Source organism: Artemia sp. Qi Xiang Cuo, chromosome 5 (assembly GCF_049724085.1).
Source record: "Artemia sp. Qi Xiang Cuo chromosome 5, ASM4972408v1, whole genome shotgun sequence".
NCBI lineage: Eukaryota > Metazoa > Arthropoda > Branchiopoda > Anostraca > Artemiidae > Artemia > Artemia sp. Qi Xiang Cuo.
Window position 1 is genome coordinate 46,883,625 of NC_142798.1, and position 26,363 is coordinate 46,909,987.

Consider the following 26,363-nt stretch of genomic DNA (forward strand, 5'->3'; position numbering starts at 1 on the left):
ACTACAGTTACTGTAACTAATGATGCTAAGAGTACTAAGGCGAAGGTGCCCCCCCTTGTTCCCCCTTATGGGCGCCCATGCAAATATATAGTCTGAATTATATATGGTAAAATTCTAGACAAGCTATTTTTTGCTATCTTGGGAAGAGGTTAGGTTACAAAAATGAAGCTTTCTGGGATGGGTTTACAGACTAAAGTATGTCCTTGAAAGATATTTTGAAGTAGCCAACCCATCTCTACTCCTTTCCCCAATAGAGGGCACTGACCTTTGATGACCTTTAAAAACCTTTGTTTTATAAAAGCGAAACCATGCAGAATAGATCTTCTGCTGAAAAAAAAAAATGTTTTCAGCTTTACAACTTTGCTAAATCCAAATTTGGGAAGTTTCGAAGATCTGGAAATACATTTCCTAAATTTAGGAAAAAAAAAACCCTTGATATGGCATAAAATTCTACTCTAATAACAGGAATTGCATTTTCAAACTAAAACCATAGAGAAAGAAAATCAAAATTAAGATATAATATTGTTTTGTCAAAATCCCAAGACTTAAAAATCAGAAGAGGTTTAAAATAGTAGAATGGCAATACCTTCCCATAGCATGTTTCTGGTCCTGGATACATCACTGAAAGTTTTGTTTTCCTAACCTAACTCTTCCAAGATATCAAAAAGTAGCTTGTCTAGGATTTTACCCTACATATTTCCTGCTCATTTTTACACTCACTCTTGTCTTAACAATCTGCCCAAAAATTGAATCAATAATGACAAAATCAAGAAACAGAAAATATATTGGAAATACAGAATTTGGGTTAGGCTAGCCTATATTTTTGCACATTGGGGGTGGGGGAGGGAGTGAAGTTGAATTACACTCAAAATGTGTTATCTATAATTATTTAATTTACAAGGTTTCACAAGGATTGTTTAAGGTCATCAAGTATCAGTGCCTTCTAAGGGGAGAAGGAGGCGGAGGTAAATATTTCAAAATATTTTCCAAGACACCAAAAAGCCACTAAACTAGAAATTTACCGAAACAGAAATCAAGGTCTATTAGTCTTAAATCAGAGCTACTGAATAAGAAACATATAAAGAGAACAATTCTCACTTAAAAGTATGGAGAAAACTTGTAGTTAAGCTATTTTGAAGACACTTCCAGCATAATTTACCCCTTCCACTTATCTGCAAATAAATAGCCCTACTCTAATATTTTCCATGCATTTTGCTATACATTACTCTTGTTTAAACCATTGTTTCCTTTAAATTAAATAAATATTGATGAAGTCAAATAACAGAAAAACAGATGAAAAATACACAATTTTGGCAATAAATTTACACATTAGAGAAGACTTTTAGATATAGTGCATATCAAACATTATTTAAACAGATTTATGAATATAGATAACAATGAAAATGAACTTGATAATATGATTAATAAAAACATGTTGTATGTTGTAAAGAAATAATTATGTGGTTTGAGTGTTTTTGTTGTCCTGTATAAACATATGTCCTAGGCCTATATATGGGACTATGAGAGTTGAAGGGTTCAATTAGAAAGAATAAGAGGTAATTATATGTGTTCTTCTTGTCCCTTGTTCTAATGTAAAATCATACATGTGTTTACCAGGCGTGCAATTTAATTTTTTTCAGTGGTATTTCCGAGTACAAAGAGTTCATCTCAGACTTCTGTTGGTTGCCAGGTAGTGGTTGCATTCTATGCTGGTCTCACAATTAATGATGATCAATTTGGGCTCTTGAATGTCTTCCATATTGCCTCATTCCTTCCCATCACTAATTTCTGTTCTACATTTATAAAATAATTAGTTATTTTAAGTCTTGTCAGGAGTTAGATTATAAATGGGCTGAACACAATAAGCCTTAACCGAATTACCGATCTAGTCGATCTAGATAGCCTCATTTGAGTCTTAAATCTCTTAGTGCCTTATGGATCTAAGTGCCTTTCTTTTTTGTTTTTGTTTTTTATCTGTACGTATTATTTCATCTTGGGATTACGAAGGCTTTTGTATTAACCCTGTTCTCATTTTGTTTTTTTTTAGGCCTGACTTTAATCATAAAGTTATCTTTAAATATTGTGTTGCAACTGTACCAAATAACGTGTACCAAAAATTTTTATGCGATAATAAACCAAAGATATTGTATGTCTTCGGCTTGTGGTTGTTACTAGCGTATTCATTGGAATAAGTCATATTAAATTCTAAAAGTTAATAAAAAGAGTGCCAAGCTGCTTAACCATTATGACGCATAAAACTGCAGCTAAAAACAGATGAATTTTGGTGGATCACATAAATCGTTGTTCTTCCGTGAAAGTGGAGCAGGATGAACAAAGGGTAAGCAAGCAAGGTAAAAGTAGAATTAGATTAGGGGCAAAACTTGATTTTAGCACAAAAGAAATATTTTAGCACTCTTTCATCATTAGCAGTACTGTAGGGTGTGCTTTATTTTACAGCACTTATATAAAACAATTTTTTATTTTGTCACGGATGAAACTGTGAAGATCTTTAAAAAGCTGAGAGAGTTAACAAAAAGTTTAGCCTGTATTTTTCCGTATTTGTTTTTAGATATTTTTGCGAAGTTTTATTTAATCGGGACCACCTTTTTGCCGTGTTTGTTTCGATTGGTACTAAGTTTGAAATAACCGGAAAAAAAACTGATCTAGAACTAATTCAACTACACTTATCGGGCCATGCGCGTGTCGCGGCGCAAGCCGCGACGCGCGGAAAACTTTTTTTGACTTAAGCACCGAAAATTGTTGTGAAACACACAAATTTGAGCAATTTTAGAACTTTATGAACTGACCATGATGGCAGTCTTGGTTTTCAAAGGCTCAGGCGTATTTTGGCTTGTTTTTCAAAGGCTCGGACTTGTTTTTTGTTTGACTTTCTGGCAACCCTGGAGCCAAGCTCAAAAGGAGCAGAAATTAACATGAGTTGGGCTTAAAACCCCTATGCCTTTCCAAGTCCTGAACATAATTTGCAGTTTACTGAAAAAAATACAAATGAATGTGCATTGTCAGTTTAATATACATATACTGATATTTAGTAATCAAAATGTTAATATTATTTTATTTATTAGTTATAAAAGTACATACATTTATATTTTTTTGAATCCTAGTATAATATTTGACAGTGGCTTTGGCTGTTCCCTCACTTATAGGCACAACTGCTGCTAATTTCCTGGTACGACTGCTAGAAATGTGTATAAGTCAAGAGCTATTTGGATTGCCATGTTCTGGATTGTTTCCAATTTGGACAAGTTTTTTTTTTTTTTTTTTTTTTTTTTGTTATGGCCATAAGCAACTACCCCACACTGCATTTTAGCCTTATATATTGTTTGTAAAAAAAATTTCAATATAGTGTGAATGTCCCAATTTGTAGAAGCAAGACTGTTTAGAATTGCAATCCTTTTCAGGCAGACCTCTTTCGTCGCATCTGCTTGTTTATTCCAAATTCATTGATGGTCGATTGTTAATCCCAGTAATCTGCATTCTTTGACTAGATCAAGTCTCTACTCCAATACTTATTTGAGCCATTAGATTGGAAATGTTTTTGTAATACAACATCATCGCTTTTGTTTAATGGGCTGATACTACTACTACTACTAACAACTCATCGCAGCACCGAGCCACCTGAGGCCAACACAGCTACCCACGCTCCTCCTCCACACCAATCTATTCAAAGCCTCCCTTTTTACCCCCGCCCACGAAGTTCCCTTTTCCTTTAAATCTTTCTTTATGACGTTCTCCCACCCCAGACGGGGACGACCTGCTCTCAGTTTAGCCCTAGATGGTTGGCCGAAAAGAACAATCTTCGTCAATCTGTCATCCTTCATCCGCACAACATGCCCTAACCACCTCAACCTTTCTTTCATTATAGACCTAGAAAGCGGTATTGAACCACATTTTTCGTATAGCCTATTGTTTGAAATACGGTCAGTCAGCCGGGTACCCAGAACAATCCTTAAGCAATTTCTCTGGAAAACATCTAGCAAATCTTCATCCGCTTTTCGGAGCGTCCATGCTTCATAGGAGCCATATTTGACCACTGTCATCACTGTAGCTTCTAAGATTCTAATCTTGGTTTGCAGACTTATCTTCCTATTCTTCCAGACTTTTTTTAACTGTGAAAAAACACCCTGAGCCTTGGCTATTCTATTTTTAACATCTTCACTGCTCCCACCATCTTTACTAATAATACTACCAATATAGGCCTGTAAGAAAACAGTCTTTCTGGTGGTTTACTCGGTTTATTCACTGGAGTAATTATTGACTGCTTCCAAATTTTGGAAAAAGTAATTTGCTTCCAGGCTTCGTTGTATACATCAATTAGGGCTCTTCTAAATATCAGATCTGAATTAATCAGTGTCAATTAATTTATTTCATCCTCTCCAGATGCTGAGTCCGCATTCACTTTTTCCAGAGCTTCGAGAAGCTCTCGTTCTGTAAATAGTCCTATAAGTTCCTCCATAGCCTTTGTTTTGTTGTGAAGTTTGCAAACATACAGGGTGGGATGAGAAAATGTACTGGGGGCTGGTTGTTCGAAAAAATTTGGAAAAGACCTCTGCTTTTTGTTGGTTACTGGTAAGGAGAATGTTATTATGCTGCAATGTTAGTGTGATACTATCCTTTAGATTTTTTTTTCTGTCATTTAATTGATGAAGCTGTGGACATTTGACAGTGTCTTGTCTAGTTTATTTGAGAAATTATTCCATGTTGATCTCTTTGCATTTAGGACTACCTTTTTCACTTTAGCTTCTGCTCTACAAGATTTGTTTTTAGTGCTAGGAAATTTCTTAAACCTGTTTCTAAGTTTGCATTTTTCGTCGACAGCTGTTGTACAATCATCGTTCCAGCGTCTTATGGCAATAACTGCTCAAAATTAAAATGTTAACACATTTTCAATGAGTGATACCTGTTTATGTTGTATTTTGGTATTTAATAGAGATTTGGCCAAGTTTGGAAAATGTGATTTTTCTGGTTTGCTTTATTCGACTTTAACTTCATGGAAAGTCGAAATCGCCTAGAAACTTGCGTGCATTTGATATCCTGAATTGAAAAAAAAAACATTGGTCAAAATATCCCAGGAGGACGATAGATATTTTGAGTTCTGCATTTTATATATTTGGATCCAAATCTCATACTTTCACACGGGTCTAAGTCTGGGTGTCGGGCACTAGAAAATGTGTATTCTTATTGCCAAATTTCCGAATTTTACTAGGGAACAGCTAGGGAAAGAAAAATTGTTCCATCTTGTAGCTTGCTCACATCTTAGACTTGCTGAAAGTGTGGGATTTTGTATCTTTTGACGCATGTGCGAAAAATACACAGAAGGGGGGGGGGCTCAGGCACTTTTTAGAGGACTCTGTCTATGCTGTCGTATCAGCCATCCAAGATAAACTCTTGAATAAAAAAAAAAAAAAAAAACAGGTTATGAGTTAGCTCTTCTGTATTGGTAGTTGACATCCGTGAAGTTGTTATATGTGTTTTCATTTATTTATCACAGCTCAGCTACAAAGTTGTCATAGTTTCCATGCAATGTAGTAAGTTTAGACTGCAATTGCTCAGAAGTGACCCAGAAATTTAGGACATTGGTTTGGATTTTGGTTGGCTGGTGTATAGCCTGATACACATACATAGTGCAAGCATGCGCGATTGTAACCGTAGTATCTTCTTTTCTAGGCTCAGATGCCCGATCCCAAGACATATAAACAACATTTTGAAAACAAGCATCCTAAAAATGAGTTACCAGGAGACCTGAAGGAAGTCCAAGGATAGAATAAAACAAAGTGTTTAAGTATTTCAGTGTCAGATTTTATTAATGTGTTCCTCTATTGTGAGATTGTCTACTTGGGACTCCCTTGTCTATCTTTTTGGAAGTAGAGTCACATATATACGTTTTGTACAGTTTTTTTCTATTACACAAGGCTGATGCATTTTGTTATTCTATTTTTTAAATTTTGTGGTTAGAAGGTTAGTTTTTAGAATAGTGTTAAACCAATGTAGCTTTCTTAATCTATATCATTAAGTTATTCGTATTATTAATCTGTATTTATCAATCTATATTATAATATAAAATTTAATCCAAATGATTGGATGTTTTCCTTCTACTTTTTCATGTGCTTTACGTTTAGCCATGGAAGGCTGACATGTTGCATATGTTTGAAGACAAGACATTTAGTCTTACCGCTGCAGCAAGGACTGAACTTTGAGAGGAGTTTGAAAGGTGAAGGTTGGCAAAGACCGGAGGGTGAAGATTTTTTAAAACTATTTCATAACAAAAAAGTACGCATTTCTGTTTTTTACATATCAGGAAGTAGGGGCTCAAATCCAGGTCTCAGGGGTGAGGTGTTTCCTGTGTACTATGTTTACTTCAATCTATACGTAATTATGTTTACTTCAAACTATATATATATATATATATATATATATAAAGTATAATATATATATACGTAGGCGAAAAAAAATAGTATTTTTTTTATGTTCCCTTGTTTTTACCTTCAGAGCTTCTAAGAAACTGGATTCGTATTAGTTTCTAACAGTCATCATTGGCAATAGCCAATATAGGGGTAGATTGTGAAACTATTTTTGGTGTCCAAAATTTAAATACCTGATTCAAATATTAAACATCATCCTTTTCTTCTTCTTTTTTGTCTAGTTTTCTTTTCATTAAAACTTGATTGAACGTGCCTTCTAAATTTTGAAGTAAGCGAACTGTAGCTGCCTTTTCTTATCAATCGTTTCTTTTCTTTCTTTTTTGTATATCGAAAAGCAGAAAAATTGCGCTAAATCAACCGAAAGGGCAGTATCTTTTGTTGTAACGTCAAGGATGTGTCGAAATAAGCCAGTTAAGGTTCAGTTATTCTGTTGTAGTGCCTTGAAGCGTGGCAAGCCAAAAAATGGTTATTTCATGAGGTCATATTTACTTTCTTATGCGTCAATATATACGGCGTCAATAAAATTGTCCACAAAGCTGATAAACATTTTGCTCATATGACTTTATGCATTTTGTACAGGTTTTCCGAAACTATGGAATCAGAATTAATTTCCCCGGGAAAGTCATCTAAGTTACTTTAAAAACTTCAAGGTTTGTAAAAAAAAAAATGCTGTAGATTTAAAATGCTTGTTTGTGCAGGACAAACTTATGGGAAACTTTATAGCCCCCCTCCCATAGTTCTATTTCTTCATTCCTTTTTATGGATCTCCGTTAAGCTACATCAATACACTGAGCTAGATATTGTAAGCTGTAGTTATGGTCAATGGTAAAAACCGAATAATGGGTATGGAAAAAACATTGTCAAAAGGCTTTTTAAAGATCCGCTTTCGCTTACCAAACCATCAGTGCCAAGTTTACAAGGTTGAAATAAAATTGGTCAAACGTAAATCTTGTACATTTTGAACCGATTAGAAACTGAATCCAGGGTGCCAAGTCACAAAAATATAGAGGGAGGGCTCCCACAAAAAAGAGTTTATTCAAAATCTGGGGAGGGAGTTTTTTTTTGTATTTCTTTCAATGAAAATACCAAAATAGATTATCTTCAAAATCTAGAAGTGCTCCTCCCCCAATTGGCGCCTTTAAATATTCAGTGGTGTTTATTTTTGAAATCTTTTCAATTTGATGCTTCTTTATTGGTCTTAAGGGGACACGGCTGTCGTAACTAACTTCCTATCTCTCCCAGGACAAGAATTTTTTACTCCGCTTTGATAAGTACTTTAGCGATTTTTTTTTTGGTCTTGGCGTTTGTTTTTAAAAGAGAAAGAAACGAATATTTTGTTGGGAAACTTGAGATAAACTCTAAACAAAATCTCATGTTTGCTCTCAAAACTGCTGCATTCGTTATTCTTGTATATCGTATGGAAAAAAATGGAGCGGAACATGTTCTACAGAACGTTCGGATTTTTCCTTTTTTTCTAAAATGTGCTTAAAGAACAAAGTCAGTTAGAGTACTTCACATACTTGCTGGCCAAATGGAAAAACAACCAACAAAGAGCCGAATAGGCGTCACATTATAGTATATCATGAACCATAAACAAATGCTAGAAGTTTTCTAGTTGGCTATGGGTAAGTGATATAGCCGCTAGTCAGCAGGTTCAAAGTAAGTGTAACACGCCAAAATGGAAAATTTTATTTCGAAGCTTTATGTTACCAGAAAAAGTTGAATTTGTATCTGTATACGGATGTAAACTTTTTTAAAAAAGGTACGTGTAGAAGAATATGTAAAGAAAAGTTCCTTCGACCTATGCTTTATTATCTTTGTCTTTTCCCAGGGAGGGTCAATTCATAAAAGCATAAGGGGGAGTTCTATTCTTAGGGTGAGTGATAGTTACTTCAACAAATACATATTTGTATTTGTTGAAATATAAATATACATTTCAAATCTCTGTGCTGATTTTGATGGCGTAAATTTCATCAAATCCCTCACCCTTTTCGAATTGCTTTCCCTCTTTTTCGAAAATTAGGTTCGTGACATTTGAAATGTGACTCAAAACTTCAAGAGTTTTATACATTCAGAATCATCATAAAAATAAAATTCTTTTAAGATTGTATATTCTTATCAAAACTTTAGCGTTTTGGTTATTATTATTCCGAGTCCTTCTTTACCTACAATTCGTACCACCAAGTGTGTAATATAAAAACACAAAACCTGACTTTCCCATTTAAATGTCGATAAAAAAAACGAAGTTCTTAATGTCATCTGCCTCTCCCTCCTAGTATATTTCATGACTTTTATCATAAATTGTTCATTCCCCTCCACCTCTTGTGCTGGAATATGAAGGAAATATAGGATTTTACAAAACAAAAACTTTGTTCTGCAACAAGAAGGGAGCTTTCACCCCATGTCACCCTTATTCACGCTTTGTTCAAATGCAAGACGATTAGAGTTTAATTGAGGGATAAAGGGGGGGGGGGCGTATTTTTAATTTAAGGGGGGAGTTATGCTTATTTTAATCAACGAAAATGTTAACAAAAATTTAATTGTAAATATTTCTAATAGGGTTTTTATCATGTCACAGTTTTTACTATTGCCTATCCTTAAAAAAGGAGGCAAATTACACCTGACCCTTGTCACTCGTAAACTACACTAAGAAGATACATTTGATGGCTTCACAAATAGTACCATAAATTTCAGTATATGTTTGAGACTTCTAAAATTGGATTTTGATTCCCCGTGCTGAACTAATTAATCGAGTTTAAAATTAAGCCATTATTATTCAAATGTAGCAGTGAACTTTTTAGGGATATTTGTTTTTCACACATCACTGTTTTGTTTGATTGAAAAGGAGGCTAGTTGCCAATGGGTCAGTCAAGTTTTCTTTACTTTTCTTTCTTTTCACTGCCTGCCACACTTCGCAGCCTTTTATTTTCAACTTAGTTATAGAAGGTTTAATTTAAAACTTTAATGTTGACGCAATTTTCCGGACGAAAAAATTTTCGTTTTTCATCCTAAATACCTGTGGTTTCTTTCATAGGGATTAAAAAAAGAAAAAAAAGCTCTTCCAACTGAAAGTAAGGGGCAACATTAAGACTCAAAACGAATTCAAATTATTCCCTTACATGAAAGAGTCGCGTCCCTCCTCAATACCTTACACTTACACGCGCTAGTTTTTTCCACTTTTAAAAAAAGAACTTCCAATTAAACGGCCCTTGAGTTTTCAGGAGTCGTTCTTAAAGAACTTGGACAAACAGTCAAACTTTAGCGTAAGGAGCAAGGTATTGAGGAGGGGCAAACCCTTTATAGACGGGAAAACTTCCATTCCTTTTTAAGTTTTATGTTACTCCTTTTCAGTTGTAAAAATAGTTTTTTTATTATTTAATTTCTGATCGTTTTTCAAATAATGCCGCTAAATCTGGCTCACCCTCCATGGAAAATATCCTCCACTCACGGGAAACTCCTCCGTAGAAAGTTCCTCCTCCCACGTAAAATCCCCTCGTACCATAAAATTCCTTCCGGACAGTTCTATCCTCGCTGAAAATCCCCCCCCCCTCCGTACAATTCCTTGTGGAAGATTCAGCCTGAAAAATTCTGCTTAGCATACCTTCATTTGAAAAGACAAAGATCTAATCGTTTTTCCAATCACTCCGGAACTCCCTTTCCGTGGAAATTATTTCCCGGAAAACCAAACACCCGGAAAATTTCTATATACAAAATTGAGTACGCAAAGAAAAATTAAGACAAATATAAAAGAATTTCGTACAGGAATTCAGTCAAAATCCCCCCCCCCCCCAGTGTGAAGTTTCCTCTGGAGAGTTCACCCCTGAAATTTTCCTCCACACGGAAAATTATCCCCATGGAAACCCACTCCAAGCATAAAATACTATACGTAAACAACAGGCAAATTTCATAATTTAAAGACCTATTCCCAAGAGCTAGGGGGGTCATGTTATCTATCTCCAAAGGCATAGTTTTGAACTTTTCAACTATGCTGAACCAAACAGGTTGCTCAAAATTTTGATCTGAAGGTTTTGGGGGAAAAGGGGGCATGAGGGGGGTGTGCTAGTTTCCCTCCAATCTTATCGGTCGCTAGAACTCGTAATTTCCGTTCAAATGAGTCCTCTCCCGATGTTCTAGGAACGTTGGTTCTATACGATCAACCCTGGGAAAAAAAACAACAAATTAACACGCTTTAGTAATCATTCTTCTGACCAAAAAAAATCCAAATTTTTTCAGATAGGAGCTTGAAACCTCTAAAGTAGGGTTTTCTGATACGCTGAATTTGATGAAATCACACTTGACTTTTAGGAGGTTTTTCGAGTTTCGGTTACTATTGAACCGTATCGCTCCTTACTTGCGGTTCGCTATCGCGAACTGTTTGATAGTCTTTTTACTGGTACCGTTTCTACGGTATCCACTACTAAATTCTAAACACTTCTGCAACATGTATTTGCCTGCCACGGCAAGTAGGTGTGCGGGATTTCATTCTCAAAGTCAATAATAACAATAAAAATCTTACTTGATAATTTCGATAAATTAATGATCTGTCATATCTCGTTTTCAAAGGCGTTAACAAAAATTTCTACTTGAGCCTTGTCTTTCCTGTGTTAGTTCATACCCTCCTTAGGTTGGCGTTACTGTGAATTAATTTGAAAAACTTTTTCCACAAAATAAGTTCTTCATAGAAAAGTAAAGGACTATATTAAACCAAAAATGGGTATATTTATTATTGTATACTAGATTAATTACGAATAAATCTTATCTAACGTTCTAGTATGCCTCAAAGAAAATAGCAAGGTGAAATTTTAGGTTTGGACAGACATTGAGCTTCTTTGACCCTGTTTATCGACATTTCCAGGGATAAAAATTGAGACAAGTTCGTTTCACCTACCGCATACTCTTCACTGCCATGTGTACTCAAAACAAGACAAAATTATCAAACACTAGAATTTTTTGCGTGGATTATAAAATTGAAAACAAAAAGATTCGCGTTTAGAAATCTTATCTAGAGCAAAACTACATCTTAAACGAATATGGTTCTTCCTTTCATGGCACGAGGCTTCTTCATAATTTAGCCTTAAGGACGAACTAAAAAAGACAACTTTTTCCCATTTTTTTAACGTCTGGATAATGTGCACGGAGTTTGATAAGGATGCCATCGAAGTTCATACAGTGGTTAGTTATATGATCACCATAGCAGACACTGTTAAAACATTTTGAAACCAAAGGAAAGTGGCTCAATAAATTGAAAAGTCGATTGAAACTTTAATAAATTGTTACCCACAGACTCGAAAAAATAGTTTTATACATCCACCATCCATGCCTCTTATAAAAAAAGAAACATCCTAGCAAAATCAAGGTCCTTACGGGGACGAAAACTGGAGCTTCTAATCATAGCAATTGGAGGGATGCACTGGCTGTTTTATTTCTAGGACAAAAATGAATAATTCATCCACATAGTTTTTTTAATACTTAAGTAAAAAGTGGGAGATTCAAGAAAATCAAGTTGTTTTAGTGGTTGGTTTTGACCCGTTAAACCAACTTGCAGAATTCAATTGCCTGTTAGTTTTCATTAGAACACTTTCGGGAATGATTTAAAATACGGAGTAAGCTCCATGTTTCGTATAGAATATAACTGTACAAAGCTTGTTTTGGGTGCCATTTAAACCAGAACTTTTCTTATTTCTTCTGCCTTTCAAGTGTTTCTGAATTTTGACTAGGGTGCATTCGAAAAAAAACCCACTTCGGACAGCATCTGTTTTATTTTTAATCGGAATTTAGAAACAATTAAAGGGGTCGTTATTTAAAAAAAACACTTTGGACACCATCTGTTTTATTTTTAATCCGAATGCAAAAAAATGAAAGGGATCATTATTTAAAAAATTAAGATTATTTAATCACCCCCGTGAAGAGGGCGCCAGTGCTCTGAGAAAGAGCTAATAGCGTTAAACTTCCCCCAAGGTAAGGTTTTCAGAACAATCATAAAACTAATTTTGCGTCCATTGCTTTGTTATCTAAATATTTGGCATTTTCAACACAAATGAGACATATTGTCAAGTTTACCTATAGACCTGTGTGTGTAGTTTTCCAAATGCAATTATGATATGACAATATGAAATCGGAACAACGTATCAATTAAATCATGTGACGTATCGTGGAAGTTAGTAGTGCTCAGCAATATCTACTTTCCTTGCATAGCAACAGGGAATCAATCATTGGTTTATCTGCTTCTACTGGAAGATTACCGACTATTTTTCACTGGGAAGTGATGGGACAATTGGCCATAGGGCTCACACAACTCTAAAATTTAGCCAAGAATTAAATTTTTGAAAATTCGGGAACTAATGTCAAATTTAATGGTCAACCTTTCGAATTTTCAGGCGCAATACTAACAATTTGATATTTTTGTTTCATAGTGCCTTCCTGTAAACATAAAAAGAACACAGCAAATGAAAGGTTTTTTTTATATTCGCGGCTTTCTCTTACAAAAAGAAAAACACGGTGATTTACTTCTTGCCAGGAAGAATGATGCCGTCATACTGAAAGAGAATAAATGAAATGGTTAAATGAAATATAAGGAATATAGTCCATAACAATTCTTTAAAAATGACCTCAAAACAACAATTTATGCATTCACAGCATAAAACCATAAAGTGGAATTGTTAGACATCTGTTAATCCGCAGCATCTTACAATTCAGACAAGTCTTTGCATTCTTATCCAACATGATAAATAAATATTTTATATGAAGTAATGATATATACAGCCTAAGTAGGGCAGAAGCAAATGACATAAATATTTTCGCTTTCCCTCGAACCTACTCAAGACGCGTCCCTGATGTTCACATACGAAGTCAGATATAAAATAGAATCAGACAGACTTAAGGCTTAAACGCAAAAGAAAAAAATATACCGCTATGCGCATATGATATTAAATATTTCGACTGCCTACTCAAATTTTTGGAATAAAAACAATTTCCTGAATTTGTTTTATTAAGGTGGTTCGATACCATAAAGAATCAGCCTATCTCGTCCGTTATAAACTTTTTTAGTTTGTGTGGCCAAACTATTTAGAATTAATCGGGCGGTCTTGCCATAACTTGTAGAGATTGGATAAGCGATCCGAATAATCGGCAGAAAACTAAAAGCCGATATCTACTTTCCGTAGTCTTAGAAAAACCTTTTAATTTCTGTTGTTTTGTGCTGGAGATGGATTGGTTTCAGATGAACTTATATCATTAGAAACTGGAAGTTTTGTTTTTCGATAAAATGGAGCAGAATTTTCCATTTAAAATTCAGGAAAGGGTTGTCCCTAAGAACGTTCTAGTATACCTGATAGGAAAATGCACCTCAAAAGTAATGTCATTTGATCAATTACAGCTCCTCGAATTTTCTCTGGTGCAACTCGCTTCGACTGAAAATTTTGCCGACAGAATTCCTTTTTCTTTTCAGTTAAATTCCCAAGTCAAATCACAAATTCGCGATATGTTTCAGTGAAGTAGTCCCCTGGGAGAATTCGCTAATGGATCTTTTGCCTTTCAGACCGTCAGCCGACGTTGAAGCTCACAAAATGATGTTTAAGGTATCGAATCCACTTAAGGAATAAAAATAATTTAACATAAAACTTTCCTTTGAAATATTTTTTCTTACATGAAAATACTTCTCATTATTCAAAGAAAATATTACTCAAAGAAACATACACGCATATATAAATGTAACCAAAGAAAATGTACCTTATAGCTAAATTTAAAGGAGTTAGGTTTAGGTACCAATTAGTTCAAAATTACTTGAAAAATAAGAATGCACCAGGAAGAGAGAGAAAACACATGGGTTGCGAGCATCATTAGCACCATTGTTAAGTATTTTCCTTAACCGTTTGTAGCAGTTACAAATCGTCCAGAAGTTTTGTACCACTAGGTAGAGAATCGCCCTCAACCCATATCAGATTCGGTCATGTACGATGTCACGCAAAGACCAAGTACAAAGGTGAAAAAAAAAACTCAAGAAAGTTGGTAAAATCTAATTCGGATGAGCTCGACAGCAATAAAATTTTTGTTTGTCAAATTATTTCATTTTTTCGAACTTTTTGAGGATCAAAAGCAAAACCTTATGAAACTGGTCCCATGAAAAGTCGTCGGATCTATGTTCAATTCTTCGCCGTTTTTTTTTGTATCTATTTTTTAAGGCGGAATTTTTTCCTTTTTTTGTTTGACCTACAAAGTACAGCCACCCTTTGGTCTTCATCACGATATGAACCTGGTTTTATCTTCCAGAGAACTGATTTTTTTTTTATATAAGTCGCCAAAGCTCAAGATTACCGCGAATGTTACCGCCGAATGGATTGATCTCGAATCCTCCAATTAAGGAACCTCTTAACCACTACAATGCAGTAACTATTAGTTACTTGTTAAGAATAAAATGGTAATAATGGCAGCACATGAATGATAATGACTTCAAAATAAGACTTTCACAAGGTAATTATAATGGGCTATTTCAAGTTTGATGTGTATAGGGAAAAGATTTTTTTTAAACAAAGTATTATTTTTATACTTCAACATCGATTTGTTATGTCGCTTGCTACATGCCGAGTTAGTCTCGATCTTGTCTAAAACGACAAATTGTAGGTCTACCGTTAGTATTTTAAGATAAAAATTTAAATCATTAGAATTTTAAACTGGTCTAGAATTAGTGAAAAAAAAATCAACAAAAATGTTTCTTTATTGCAACAGAGAATGCCGATATATAATAGTGTGGATTAACGATATGTGCGGAAGTAAAAGACCGGATTAAAATTTCTTAGTCACTACGATGAGTAATGATACAGCACAAAGAAATTCACATGACAAAGTTATTATTAAAGGATACCTAAGACGAAGTGGAGGAGGGACTTTCATCATAAGTTGCTGGGTCAGTCCTGTATCGAACTTTTTTGTTCGGGTGTTGGGGGCTAAATATCTTTAAACTTGCATTTTTTTTTTTTTTTTTGCCCAATTTAGAAGCCATGAAACATTTCTGGGATGGGGTAGGTAAATTGGTACCCCCTTGGGCAGGCCCTCGCACTACGTGCTGTATTTTATCGTCTCAAACGTGGCATCATAGTTAAGTAGCAGGATACCAGCCAAGAATGCAAGATGTCGTGGGAACGAGTCTAATTGACGGCAACATTTTAGACGAAATTTTCTTTGTCACTTTCAATCTTGCATAATGTGTATCAAAGAGCAAGTTTCCTAAAGTTGGTCGTTTTAAGGGAACTTGTCTAATTCTTCTATTCTCCCATTTATTCTTTTCTAGTAATTAATATTCTAAAAATTCTATAATATTTTTAAGGGTAAACATTAATGAGAGTGATTTTATACAGATTTCTTTTCTGTTATCCAGTTTTTCTTTCTCTTTTTGGGGCAAACCAGATAGTTTCGACAAACAAAGTCTTCTAATAGTAATATGCATACAAAAAGCAATAAAATACCGTCACTGATAAACAATGTTGCTATAAATGGCTTTATATTACTTCTACTAGTACAAACATCTAAAATAAGACCGTAACGCGGTCTTATTCAGTAATTAAAAAAAATATATATTCAAGGTTATCTAAGTAGTTTTCATAAGTAGATTCATGGGGGGGGGGGGGAGATAAGTGGATAAAGTTGTAAAAGAAGATCACAGATATGGCATAAATTGTGCTTACTTTCTGTTGGAACCATTTCATTGCATCCTCTTTGGTGAGTTTGTGTTGGTGACCAACCTTGCCGGTTTTCTTTCTTCGTTCAGCTACTCGGAAACCTGATAATAAAAAAATCTATCATCAAATTTAACTGTTTCACAAACAATAAGTTCAACCAAGAATTTCTTTCGCCCTTGCTCTATCCAAAATTTAACCTACAAGTTTTCAAAAATAATGCGTTGAGGCATTCTTAAAACTAGAAGCATGAATCCCTCCCGAAATACTTTCGACTATGACAAAAATCGGTTCGGTAAAATAGTGATGTTATGCACTGCAATTTCCCTAATTACCCAAAAAAAAGATAAATTATATTAATGTTACTAAAAGTAGTAAGTATAATAGCAAGCCAGCCAAAATCTTGATGCACAGCAAATTCTTTGAATCCATATTAAAAAACATACATAACTACTTTGCTTACAATAGACCTCACCCCCCCCCCCTTCAGATAGGTCTGAAAGATTCCCTTTTAAATTTTTTAAATTTAGTCCTGGGAACACTATTTTAGTCCTTGGCCTTGGAGGAACTCCTGGAATCCCACCTGATGCTTGGATATATGCGCTCCTACGTCAACCTTAGCCTTTAGATACAGTAGAGCCAAGTAGATACAACAAGTAGATACATTATTTTATTTTGTATTTTGTACTGACGTGAACATCAGCGATGACAAAATTTTTCGATATGATTTATATGTACTAGTACTGTTTGGGAGGCGAAATTCAAACTCGGCAACCATGCTGTGAAATAAATTTTTAAATTGAATTTTATTGAACAGAGCCCTTATCATTTAGAGCAATATTATTTACCCCATTCCTGAAGTACCTTTCCTAGTAGTTCGTAAGAAAGAGTTGCAAATAGAATGTAATTGTTCTGACGCTAATTTAAGAGAACCGTACTAAACCCAAAAATCGGATTAAGTCGCGGACGATGGAGCGTCAAAGCATAGCAGTTATGAAACAACTACATAGAATGCATTTCAAAAATATAACTATGACACACAGTTTCGATATCCAACCCGAAGATTTTGTACCCTTGGTTGCTTCACAGAAGCTTCAAAGTTACCACTATTTGGTGAAGTATACGATGAAAAGTATAGTCCCGATTTTAGCTACCATACAACTATCATCATATTTTAATAGAACCGTACTAAACCCGACAATCGGATTAAGACGCTGACGATGGAGCGTCAAAGCATAGAGTAGTTATGAAATAAATAGAATGTATCTCAAAAACAAGACTATTACAAACAAAGCTCTTACAGCCTAGGTTTGTTAAAATTAGCTTTAAACTTCACCACTGTTTGGTGAAGTACACGATGAAAAATGTTGCCCCATTTTTTCTATCACACAGTTATCACGTATTATAATCGTAATTGATGAAGACAAAAGAAAACCTACACGCTAATCCATCAGAATTTCAAGGCTGTAAAACAAATGGACTATATTGGAATTTTCAATCCATATGAACTTGGCCATATTTGAAAGGGGCTCGTAATTTGGCACCAAAAGAGGGCAGAATATACCAGCCTTCTGTGGCACAGTCGGTGAATCATTCTAGTCACATGATTTCTTGACGTCAAAAAGAGAATTAAATGTAATATATACCAAAAAATGGAGTTTTTTTTTAAACGCATCTTGTTCAAATCACTTTTGGACACTGAAAAAGGGCACTAGAACTTCCGATTTCCGTTCAAATGAACCAACCCCGATTTTCTAAGACCATTGGTTCGATACGATCACTCCTGAAAAAATAATAAATAAACACGCGTTTCGTGACATTTCTTCTGGGAGAAAAAATAATATGCAAAATTCCACAACTTTGTAGGTAAGGGCTTGAAACCTCTACAGTAAGGTTCTCTCATATGTTGAAACTGATGGTATGATTTTTGTTATGACCAAATGACTTTTTGGGGGTGTCTACCCCCCTTTTTGTAAACCAGGCAAGTTTTCTCAGGCTCGTAGCTTTTGATGGGTAACATTGATCTTAATGAATTTTATGTATTTGGAATCAACACAAAAACACAATTCTTTGATGTATCTATTGTTATCATAATTCCGTTTTTTAGAGTTTTGGTTACTTTTAGGCCGAGTCGCTCCTTACTTATATTTCGTTACCACGAACTGTTTGATCAGCCAAATAAATACAACAGAGCCATTACTATTTATAGCAAAATTATTGTACCATTCTTGAAGTATCTTTCCTAGTAGTTCGTAAGAAAGAGTTGCAAATAAGAATGGATTCGTTATTACGCTACTTTGATAGAACCGTACTAAACCCAAAAATCGGATTAAGTCGCGGACGATGGAGCGTCAAAATACATCATAGTCATGAAACAACTAAAAAAAATGCGTTACAAGAGTAAAACATGACATACAGCAAGAGTGACGACCGTGGTCCACTATTCTCATTTGCGCACGTCCACCCGCCTCACGTATCGCTATTTTGGCCAACTGACTCACATTTAAACCACCGGTCTCAAGTTTTAACTAAAAAAAGCAGGGAATTCTGATTCTACTCCAAAAAGAGTGGTTTTTATTGGTTGTCAATGGCGCTTGGACTAAAGGCATGAAATACTATAATAAAGTTTCCCTTTCATAAGCTTTATTTCAGTGGAAAATGCCTCTGACTGGTTGAAAGTGATGTCCCCGATCCTTTTCTTCCAATAAAGCCCGTTCCACGCTACTAACGGTTAAAATTTGAAAAAGATGATATAGTTTGTAATATCCGCAAAACATACGCATGGGCTTGACAGAGCGCAATCGCACTCGTCAAAAATAGAGATTGTGGGAGGGGGATCACGTGTTTCAAACTACCGTGACACGTGTGGAATGAGTTTGCCAAACTGACAGTGATAACTTCACGATCGAACATTTGATTGGTTCATAGCAGCTTCAATAGTCGAGCCATTTTACATATCACCTATCATAGGGTAGCCGCGACCACAGATTTCAAAGGTAAAAGATAAAAAAAAATCGATGTTTCGCAGATTTTTGCGAATATTTCGGTTGTTGTGGGTTTTATGCTATTTGTATTTAGTATAAATATTGTAGAAGACTAATTTTTCTGTAACTTTTGTTTAAAAAATGTTTTTCTACGTTCAGCCGTTTTTTAGATAGAGGGCAGTGAGCGCGCATTCGTTCCCGGGCTCCCGGCTACGTTCAATATAGAATATTATTCAAGATTAACCGGCAATCCCTATTAGAAACATGCCGTATAAAGTATAAAAGTATTTTGTAAATTGTGAATAATTCTATTTATCAAAATTATTACTCTAGGCACAAAACACAGTAGGCGTTTTTAATGAGCATTTCATAGAGGTGTAGAGGATAGAATTGCAAATTACACATTGGACGGTAAAAAAAAAACGCGACGGCAGCAATCCATCCGTTCATTGTCACTAAACTAAAAGAATGACAAGATAAACTATCGTTTATGTTAAGCCTCGGCCGAGATGGTGGCCTATGGAACCAAATGCAAGTGCTTTGCAGGTTTTTTTTTATACATCTGACAACTCCTGGTGAGTGTGGGTTTGCAGTGTATATCATAAACAAAAAATACATTCAAAGTCATAAATGAATTTTTTTTCCTGGGAATGGAGAGGGCAATTGTAAAAAAAAAAAAAAAAAAAAAAAAAAAAAAAAAAAAAAAAACTGATTAGGAAGTGCTCAGAAATTTAAGGAAGCCTGAAATGTCTGGGCCTTGGGCCAAATTACCCCTTCCTCCGACCCTAAAAAAATCGAAGCCTATGTATCATAAATTTAAAAAAAAAACGAGTGTTAATCTAATTTATATCCCCTAAACCAAACACTAATTTAACAAAATTTGAACTCATTTAATTAAGAAAATTTCGACCTATTGGTTTTCAGAATAGCTTCTAGTTGAACTGCTCCCCCATCCCACTTCCTATGCATTTACATGTAATAAATTCATACGAATACATTGGGGGGGGGGGGGTATACAATATAGTTTTCAATGTGTAGGAGGGGGAGGGGGGTAAATTTGTCGTTTTTTCAATTACTTTCAATGAAAATATAAAAAGGCTTAGTTCAAGGAACAAATAAAGAATACTTAGTCCTAGACTCGCACCTTCATAAAAGGCAACTGCTTCGAAGATTCAACTTACCTCATGAATTACATCATTTCAAGAAGCAAAGCCGGTTTTCGCTACGCGGGAGGTAGCAAAATGATTTTAGCTTACTTCAGGCATTACCTGTTCATTTGATAAATACCTTGTTTTCATTTAAATTACAAAAGGAATCAATTGCAAAGAAGGTTATCAACAATGACCTTAATGATAGAAAAATTCAGGAATTGTTTTTTTTTCCGGGGATTCATAAATTTCTTTGCTCCCTTGTCTAGGATAAGTTAGCCCCATTGCTGTCTGTTTTACTTCTTGGCTTGTATAGTACTCAAACAGCAAGTGCTGTACATCATATTTTTTTTGGGGGGGGGGGATTTTTATCGCCATTTCACATTTTAATTAATTCTTATGTTTTTGAGTGGATCCAAATCCACAGAACATTGTGTCATTCATAAAGTATCTTTTCTAGTTTTTCGTAGATAAGAGTTGCAAATTGAATGAATTAGTTTAGCGCTACTTATAACCGTACTCAACCAAAACAGAGTTAAGTCACGGACGATGGAGCGCTGATGACCGTGGCAATGAGCCAGTCGCTAGGTCGAAGAAACTTGTTTATCGCCCAATTACTCACCATACTAAATATTTAGCCATACCTTCCGCTTGGTTACATATCTTACTCCTCACTCCTGCTAACCTCTTGGTGAGTTATTAATACATTGTAATTAAACATAAAATAGAAACTAGTAGCAAAAGTATCCATTGCAGTCAAATTGCTCGCAGTGTAGGGCTGATTGAAATTAAAACTCTTAACAAACTGTTACAATAATTTCGAGCCCCCCCCCCCCTCCCCTGACTTGCCTATTTTTGTCATTTTTAACGTCGGCAATCATCTCCTTACTCAAATAAATTCCTGTGTAAGTCCCTGGCCCTAACTTCCTCGAATTCATACACAACCTCAAAAAAAGGGTATGCCAAAGTCTTTCCAATATTGGTTAGTAAATTCTTTAAAATAGCTTGCATTGGAAATGCGCTCAATATTGGATAATAACATTTGGCATTACATGCGTATATTTTTACAATAATGTTTCCTCTAAAATTGCAGTTCCTTACTTAGCCTGCAAGGTCCAAATCAAACAGTTTGTGGTAACGAATTGTAAGAGTGTTACCCATCAGAGGCTACGAACATGAGAAAAATTGTCGAATTTTCGAAAAAGGTGGGAAACAACCCCATAAAATCAAAATCTAAATGAAAATTGCACCATAGGATTCAGCATATCAGAGAACCATTTAGAGGTAGTTTCAAGGTCCTATATACAAAAATGTGGAATTTTTTTTGCCAGCCATAAAGAAAGATCACAGATGCGTGTTTACTTTTTTCCGGGGTGATCGTATCGAACCATAGAAAATCGGGAGAGGGCGCATTCAAACGGAAATGTAAACTTCTAGTGGCCTTTTTAAATAACCAACAAAATTGAAGAGCAACTATCCCCCCTCCCACTCCCTTTGTTCCAAGTTGTCGGATCGAAATTTTGAGATGCTTTGGGGGGATTGTCCAGGGGAAATTTTCAGCTGAGCTGGAATTCTCTGGGTTTTTTTTCCAATGGGCGAAATTCTCCATGGACCGTAGAAAGAAATTAAATGAAAACAGGTCTTTCTTCAAATGAAATGCCAAAGAGTATTTATCAGGCAGAATCGTAAGCAAGAAAAACGATCAGAAATCAAATAAAAAATAGGTACTTTCTACTGAAAGTAAGGAGCAACATTAAAACAAAACGAACAGAAATTATTTCATATATGAGGGAGGCTGCCCCCTCCTCAGTACTTAACTCTTTACGCTATAGTTCGACGTTTCGTCTCAATTCTTTAAGAACGATTCCTGAAACACAAGGGCCGTAAAGTTAGAAGCAAAACATTTTTTTTTTATCTTAAAAAACTTTAGCGTGAAGAGAGGGGTATTGAGGAGGGGGCAGCCCCCTCAAATACGGAATAATTTTTGTTCTTTCAAGTTTTAATGTTGCTCCTTACTTTCAGTAGAAGAAAACTTTGTTTTTTTTTTAATTTAAATATGATGACAGAGATATTGGGTTATTCTTTATGGTGGCAGGGTAAAGTTTTGGCTGAGTTGATGGACTTGTTAAGACATAAAGCAACATGTTCTTGATGTATGTAGTGCGTGTTGGAAATTACATGATGCATGTAATTCCAGAGTAGTTACCAAAATACCTTGATAAATGTAGCTAAACCAAGATTTTTGGTGTTAACCAAAAAAACCGCCTTTCAACCCACTTCTTTTTTATTTAGATTTCATATTACATTACTTTAATACTGAAGACTACCCTACCCGCTAGGGACTCTAAGGACCTCAGGGTTTCCCAAGCACGTGCATAGATTTGCCTTGTGTACATGCCTGGTTAGCGGAGAAAATTGAAAGCTTTGTACATGTACAAAGTTTAACCATATTTAATATATAAAAAATTTAGCCAATAAGAATAATCCATATCTAAGTCTGATTATATAATTTATGATGAAGTCTAATCTGTTTAAATCTAAAAATAACTTCATGCTGCATGAAATTCCTCAAGAATCGTCTTATTTTATACTAGCCTTTAGTTGACGAGCTTCTGAATATTTTTGTTAAATTTTTCCGATGTCTCATTTATATTCATGGTTAAGATTAAAGTGCTAAGATGAGTTTATTCCTTCTCCTAAAAAGTAGACACTTTTCTACATATGAGATGTGCATACTAGCATCATCTCGTGATCAATTTGTTTATTCACTTACCAAGGCTTCGCTTCTTAATGAATTAAATAAAAAAAACAAGTTTTTTAAACTGAAAGTAAGGAGCGACATTAAAACTTAAAACGAACAGAAATTATTCCGTATATGAAAGGGGCTGTCCCCTCTTCAACGCCTCGCTCTTTACACTAAAGTTTTTTTTTGTTTTAAAAAAATTAAGTTTTGAGACAGAGTCAAACTTTAGCGTAAAGAGCGTGGCGTTGAGGAGGGGACAGCCCATTTCATATACGAAATAATTTCTGTTCGTTTCAAGTTCTAATGTCGCTCCTTATTTTCAGTTTAAAAAACCTGTTTTTTTATTTAATTTCTGATCGTTTTTTAGTTAATGTAGCTTTTATTTTGGCTCGCCGTCATTGAATAAGTAAACAAAATTTGCATAAAAATTGTACTTTTCTTTTGCTATATGGCTGTCTCTAAATTTCGTTCTGACGTAATTTACAGATTAACTTACGTAACGAACTTCTATATTCGTATATTTTTCTTCTGGCAAAAAATCAAAGTTGCAGATTTTGGCAGATATGAGCTTGAGCAGATATGAGATGTAATAGGGTTTTCTGATACGCTGAATCTGACGGTGTGAAATTCATTAAAATTCTTTCACTTGTAGGGGATGTTCCCCCCCCCCTCTTTAAAAAACCAGGTAAATTTTCTCAGGCTCGTAGCCGTTGATGAGTAATCCTAAACTTAGTAAAATTTATATATTTAGAATCAGCATTATAAGCCCATTCTTTTGATACATTTATTGACATCAAAATTCCGTTTTTAAAAGTTTCGATTACTATTGAGCCGTATCGCGTGTTTTTTTTATTGTTTTTTTATTACGTATATGAGGGGGTTTTCCCCTTAGTTAATATCATGCTCTTTATATTAAAAGCTAAAAAAAAATTTAATTCACAAACCTCTGAATCACAAAGGCCGTTTAATTAGAATATATAGCTCTTTTAAAAGCACTAAAAAAAACTGTAGCGTAAAGAGCGTGGTATTGACTTGGGGGAGAACCCCCTCATATACGTAATAATTTATGTTCGTTTTAAGTTCTAATGTTGCTTCTTACTTTAAGTTGAAAAAACTTTTTTTTTAATTTAATTTCTGATCGTTTTTTAAATAATGCTTGGAAATCCGGCGCCCCCTTCATAGAAATGTCCTTTACCCCAAAGAAAATTCCTCCACGGAAAGATTCTCCCGGGTAACCCCCTCCTCCAGCCCCCCCCCCCCTACAAGAAAAAAATCCTTCCTGAAAATGTCTGTATACTTCCCAATAACCAATACAATATGTAAGCAATGGGTAAAGTTCATAACTTGCAGCCCTTCCCCTGGGAACTGTGGGGGATTAAGTCATCCTAAAAGACATATTTATTAGATTTTCGACTATGGTGAACAAAATGACTATCTCAAAATTTTAATTGGGTGACTTTGAAAAAAAAATGAGCGTGGGAGGGGGCCTAGTTGCCCTCCATTTTTTGGTCATTTAAAAAGGGCACTAGAACTTTTAATTTCCGTTCCAATTAGCCCTTCTACGATATTCTAGGACCATTGGGTCAATAAGAATACCCCTGTAAAAAAAAACAAAAAAAAACAAACAAAGAAACACGCATCCGTGATCTTTCTTCTGGCAAAAAATAGAAAATTCCACATTTTTGTAGATAGGAGCTTGAAACCTCTGCAGTAGGGTTCTCTGATAGGCTGAATATGATGGTGTGATTTTCATTAAGGTTCAACAACTTTTAGGGGGTCTTTTTCCCTTTTTCCGAAAATCAGCCAAATTTTCTCAGGCGCGTAACTTTTGATGGGTAAAATTAAACTTGATGAAACTTATATATTTGAAATCAGACTTAAAATCTGATTCTTTTGATGTTTCTATTGGTACCAAAATTCTTTTTTTAAGAGTCCCAAACATATTCAAATTTCGGGAAAAAATTACTGGTCTAAATTGTTGTAGTAAAACAAGAGATAATAAAATAAGATAAATACAGTTCACTAGCATATACGACAAATATAGATAGATAAGAATCCCGATTTACTTGTTTCTAACTATATAATCTGCTCTCTAATGCTTCTACGTTATCTTTGCGATTGAGTGCTCCTTTCTGGAGAGACTTATACTAAAAATGCGGTATCAACTTCAATACTTGGTTTGCACTATTAAATTCGATATTATCTTTTTTATACTAGGGATCTCGGTCCTAAGACACGGAATTTAATTAAGCCTTGATACTATTATTTTGATGCAAGATTAAAAAAGAATGAAATAACATTACTCATCTACTTCTCTTTTTTATTTACCAACGGGTTACAATAAATAAATAAACAAATTTCTCGGTCAAAAAACACTATCCAATGCATTACTGCATGCCGGACAAAAAACCGACAAAAAAATTATTATTATTTTCTTTTATTTCCTCGGACCCAAACAAAACCCATACACTTCCACAATATAACAAATACGAATGAACTCGCGAGAAATCACCATTTTCAAAATTTTGGGAGGGAAAAATTTTTTCAGTTTCCGCAACATTCCGAACTTTACTTCACTGCTCCCCATAAGCTAGACGTCAAGAGTTCTGGACGAACTTACTTGAACTAATGATTCTGGGATTATTTTAATTTTAGTTTTAACATTGACATTTTATTGTAAGTCTTATTCTATTTATACATGTGCTTTGCTGAGGACAACCCATGGATATAAGGCCGAAATATTCATAAGTTTTAAAAATTTTCACTGTCTTGGATAACATCCCCATTGTTTTACCTGTTGTTGTTTACTTCACTCCTTCGAGCTCTCGACTGGCATAGTGGCAAACCTTTTACAGGATGCCTAAAAAAAAGCAAAAAATGAGAAAATGTGTCATCGTTAAAGGCCATTCTATTTATTTCAACTTAAAATTTTCCTTTAAATCAAATGAATTCTTTTTTCTACAGTTTCTCTGAAAAAATTGTATTTCCAGATTAACTGATTCAAAACAGCACCGCTATTGTTTATGACCAATCTGACTCTACTTTTTCTTTCCCTCTTCTAGTTCTGCTCAATATATTCAATACACTAATAGAGAATAATATACACAAATCCAGACTTTTTATCAAGCAAGATATAGGAAAGAAAGGATAAGGAACAAGGAGTAAAATAAAGTTTCTATACCTGGACGTCCAAGGACAACATAGTAGTCAAGACCATAGATACCAATTGATGGATCGTACTTGATACCAAGATCAATATGTTCCTGGATGCCAAATCCGAAATTGCCAGTACCAGAAAAGTTTTCACGTCTCAACTCGTATTCACGAACTACAAGTTAATCTGAGTTACAGCAAACCAAAATAAAAATAGGCTAATA

The 26,363-nt window shown here is 34.8% G+C and overlaps 3 protein-coding genes across 3 annotated transcripts in view; 2 read left to right on the plus strand and 1 right to left on the minus strand.

The window, feature by feature from the left end:
* The window catches only part of LOC148952196 (transcriptional regulator Simba1-like), a 29,478-nt gene extending 23,539 nt beyond the window's left edge, over window positions 1–5,939 (plus strand). The window contains exon 3 of the mRNA XM_089088871.1: window positions 5,686–5,939. Within this exon, the coding sequence (XP_088944997.1) occupies window positions 5,686–5,781 (96 nt within the window). The 3' untranslated portion in view covers window positions 5,782–5,939. The remainder of the gene's footprint in view (window positions 1–5,685) is intronic.
* Git (ARF GTPase-activating protein GIT1) overlaps window positions 1–26,363 on the plus strand; it is a 497,129-nt gene that overhangs the window by 436,691 nt on the left and 34,075 nt on the right. The gene's annotated exons all lie outside the window — the stretch shown is intronic.
* RpL11 (ribosomal protein L11) overlaps window positions 12,888–26,363 on the minus strand; it is a 32,179-nt gene continuing 18,703 nt past the window's right edge. Inside the window, exons 4-6 of the mRNA XM_089089652.1 lie at window positions 26,168–26,314; window positions 16,121–16,215; window positions 12,888–12,976 (exon numbers count right to left, since the gene is read on the minus strand). Of these exons, the coding sequence (XP_088945778.1) occupies window positions 12,944–12,976; window positions 16,121–16,215; window positions 26,168–26,314 (275 nt within the window). The 3' untranslated portion in view covers window positions 12,888–12,943. The remainder of the gene's footprint in view (window positions 12,977–16,120; window positions 16,216–26,167; window positions 26,315–26,363) is intronic.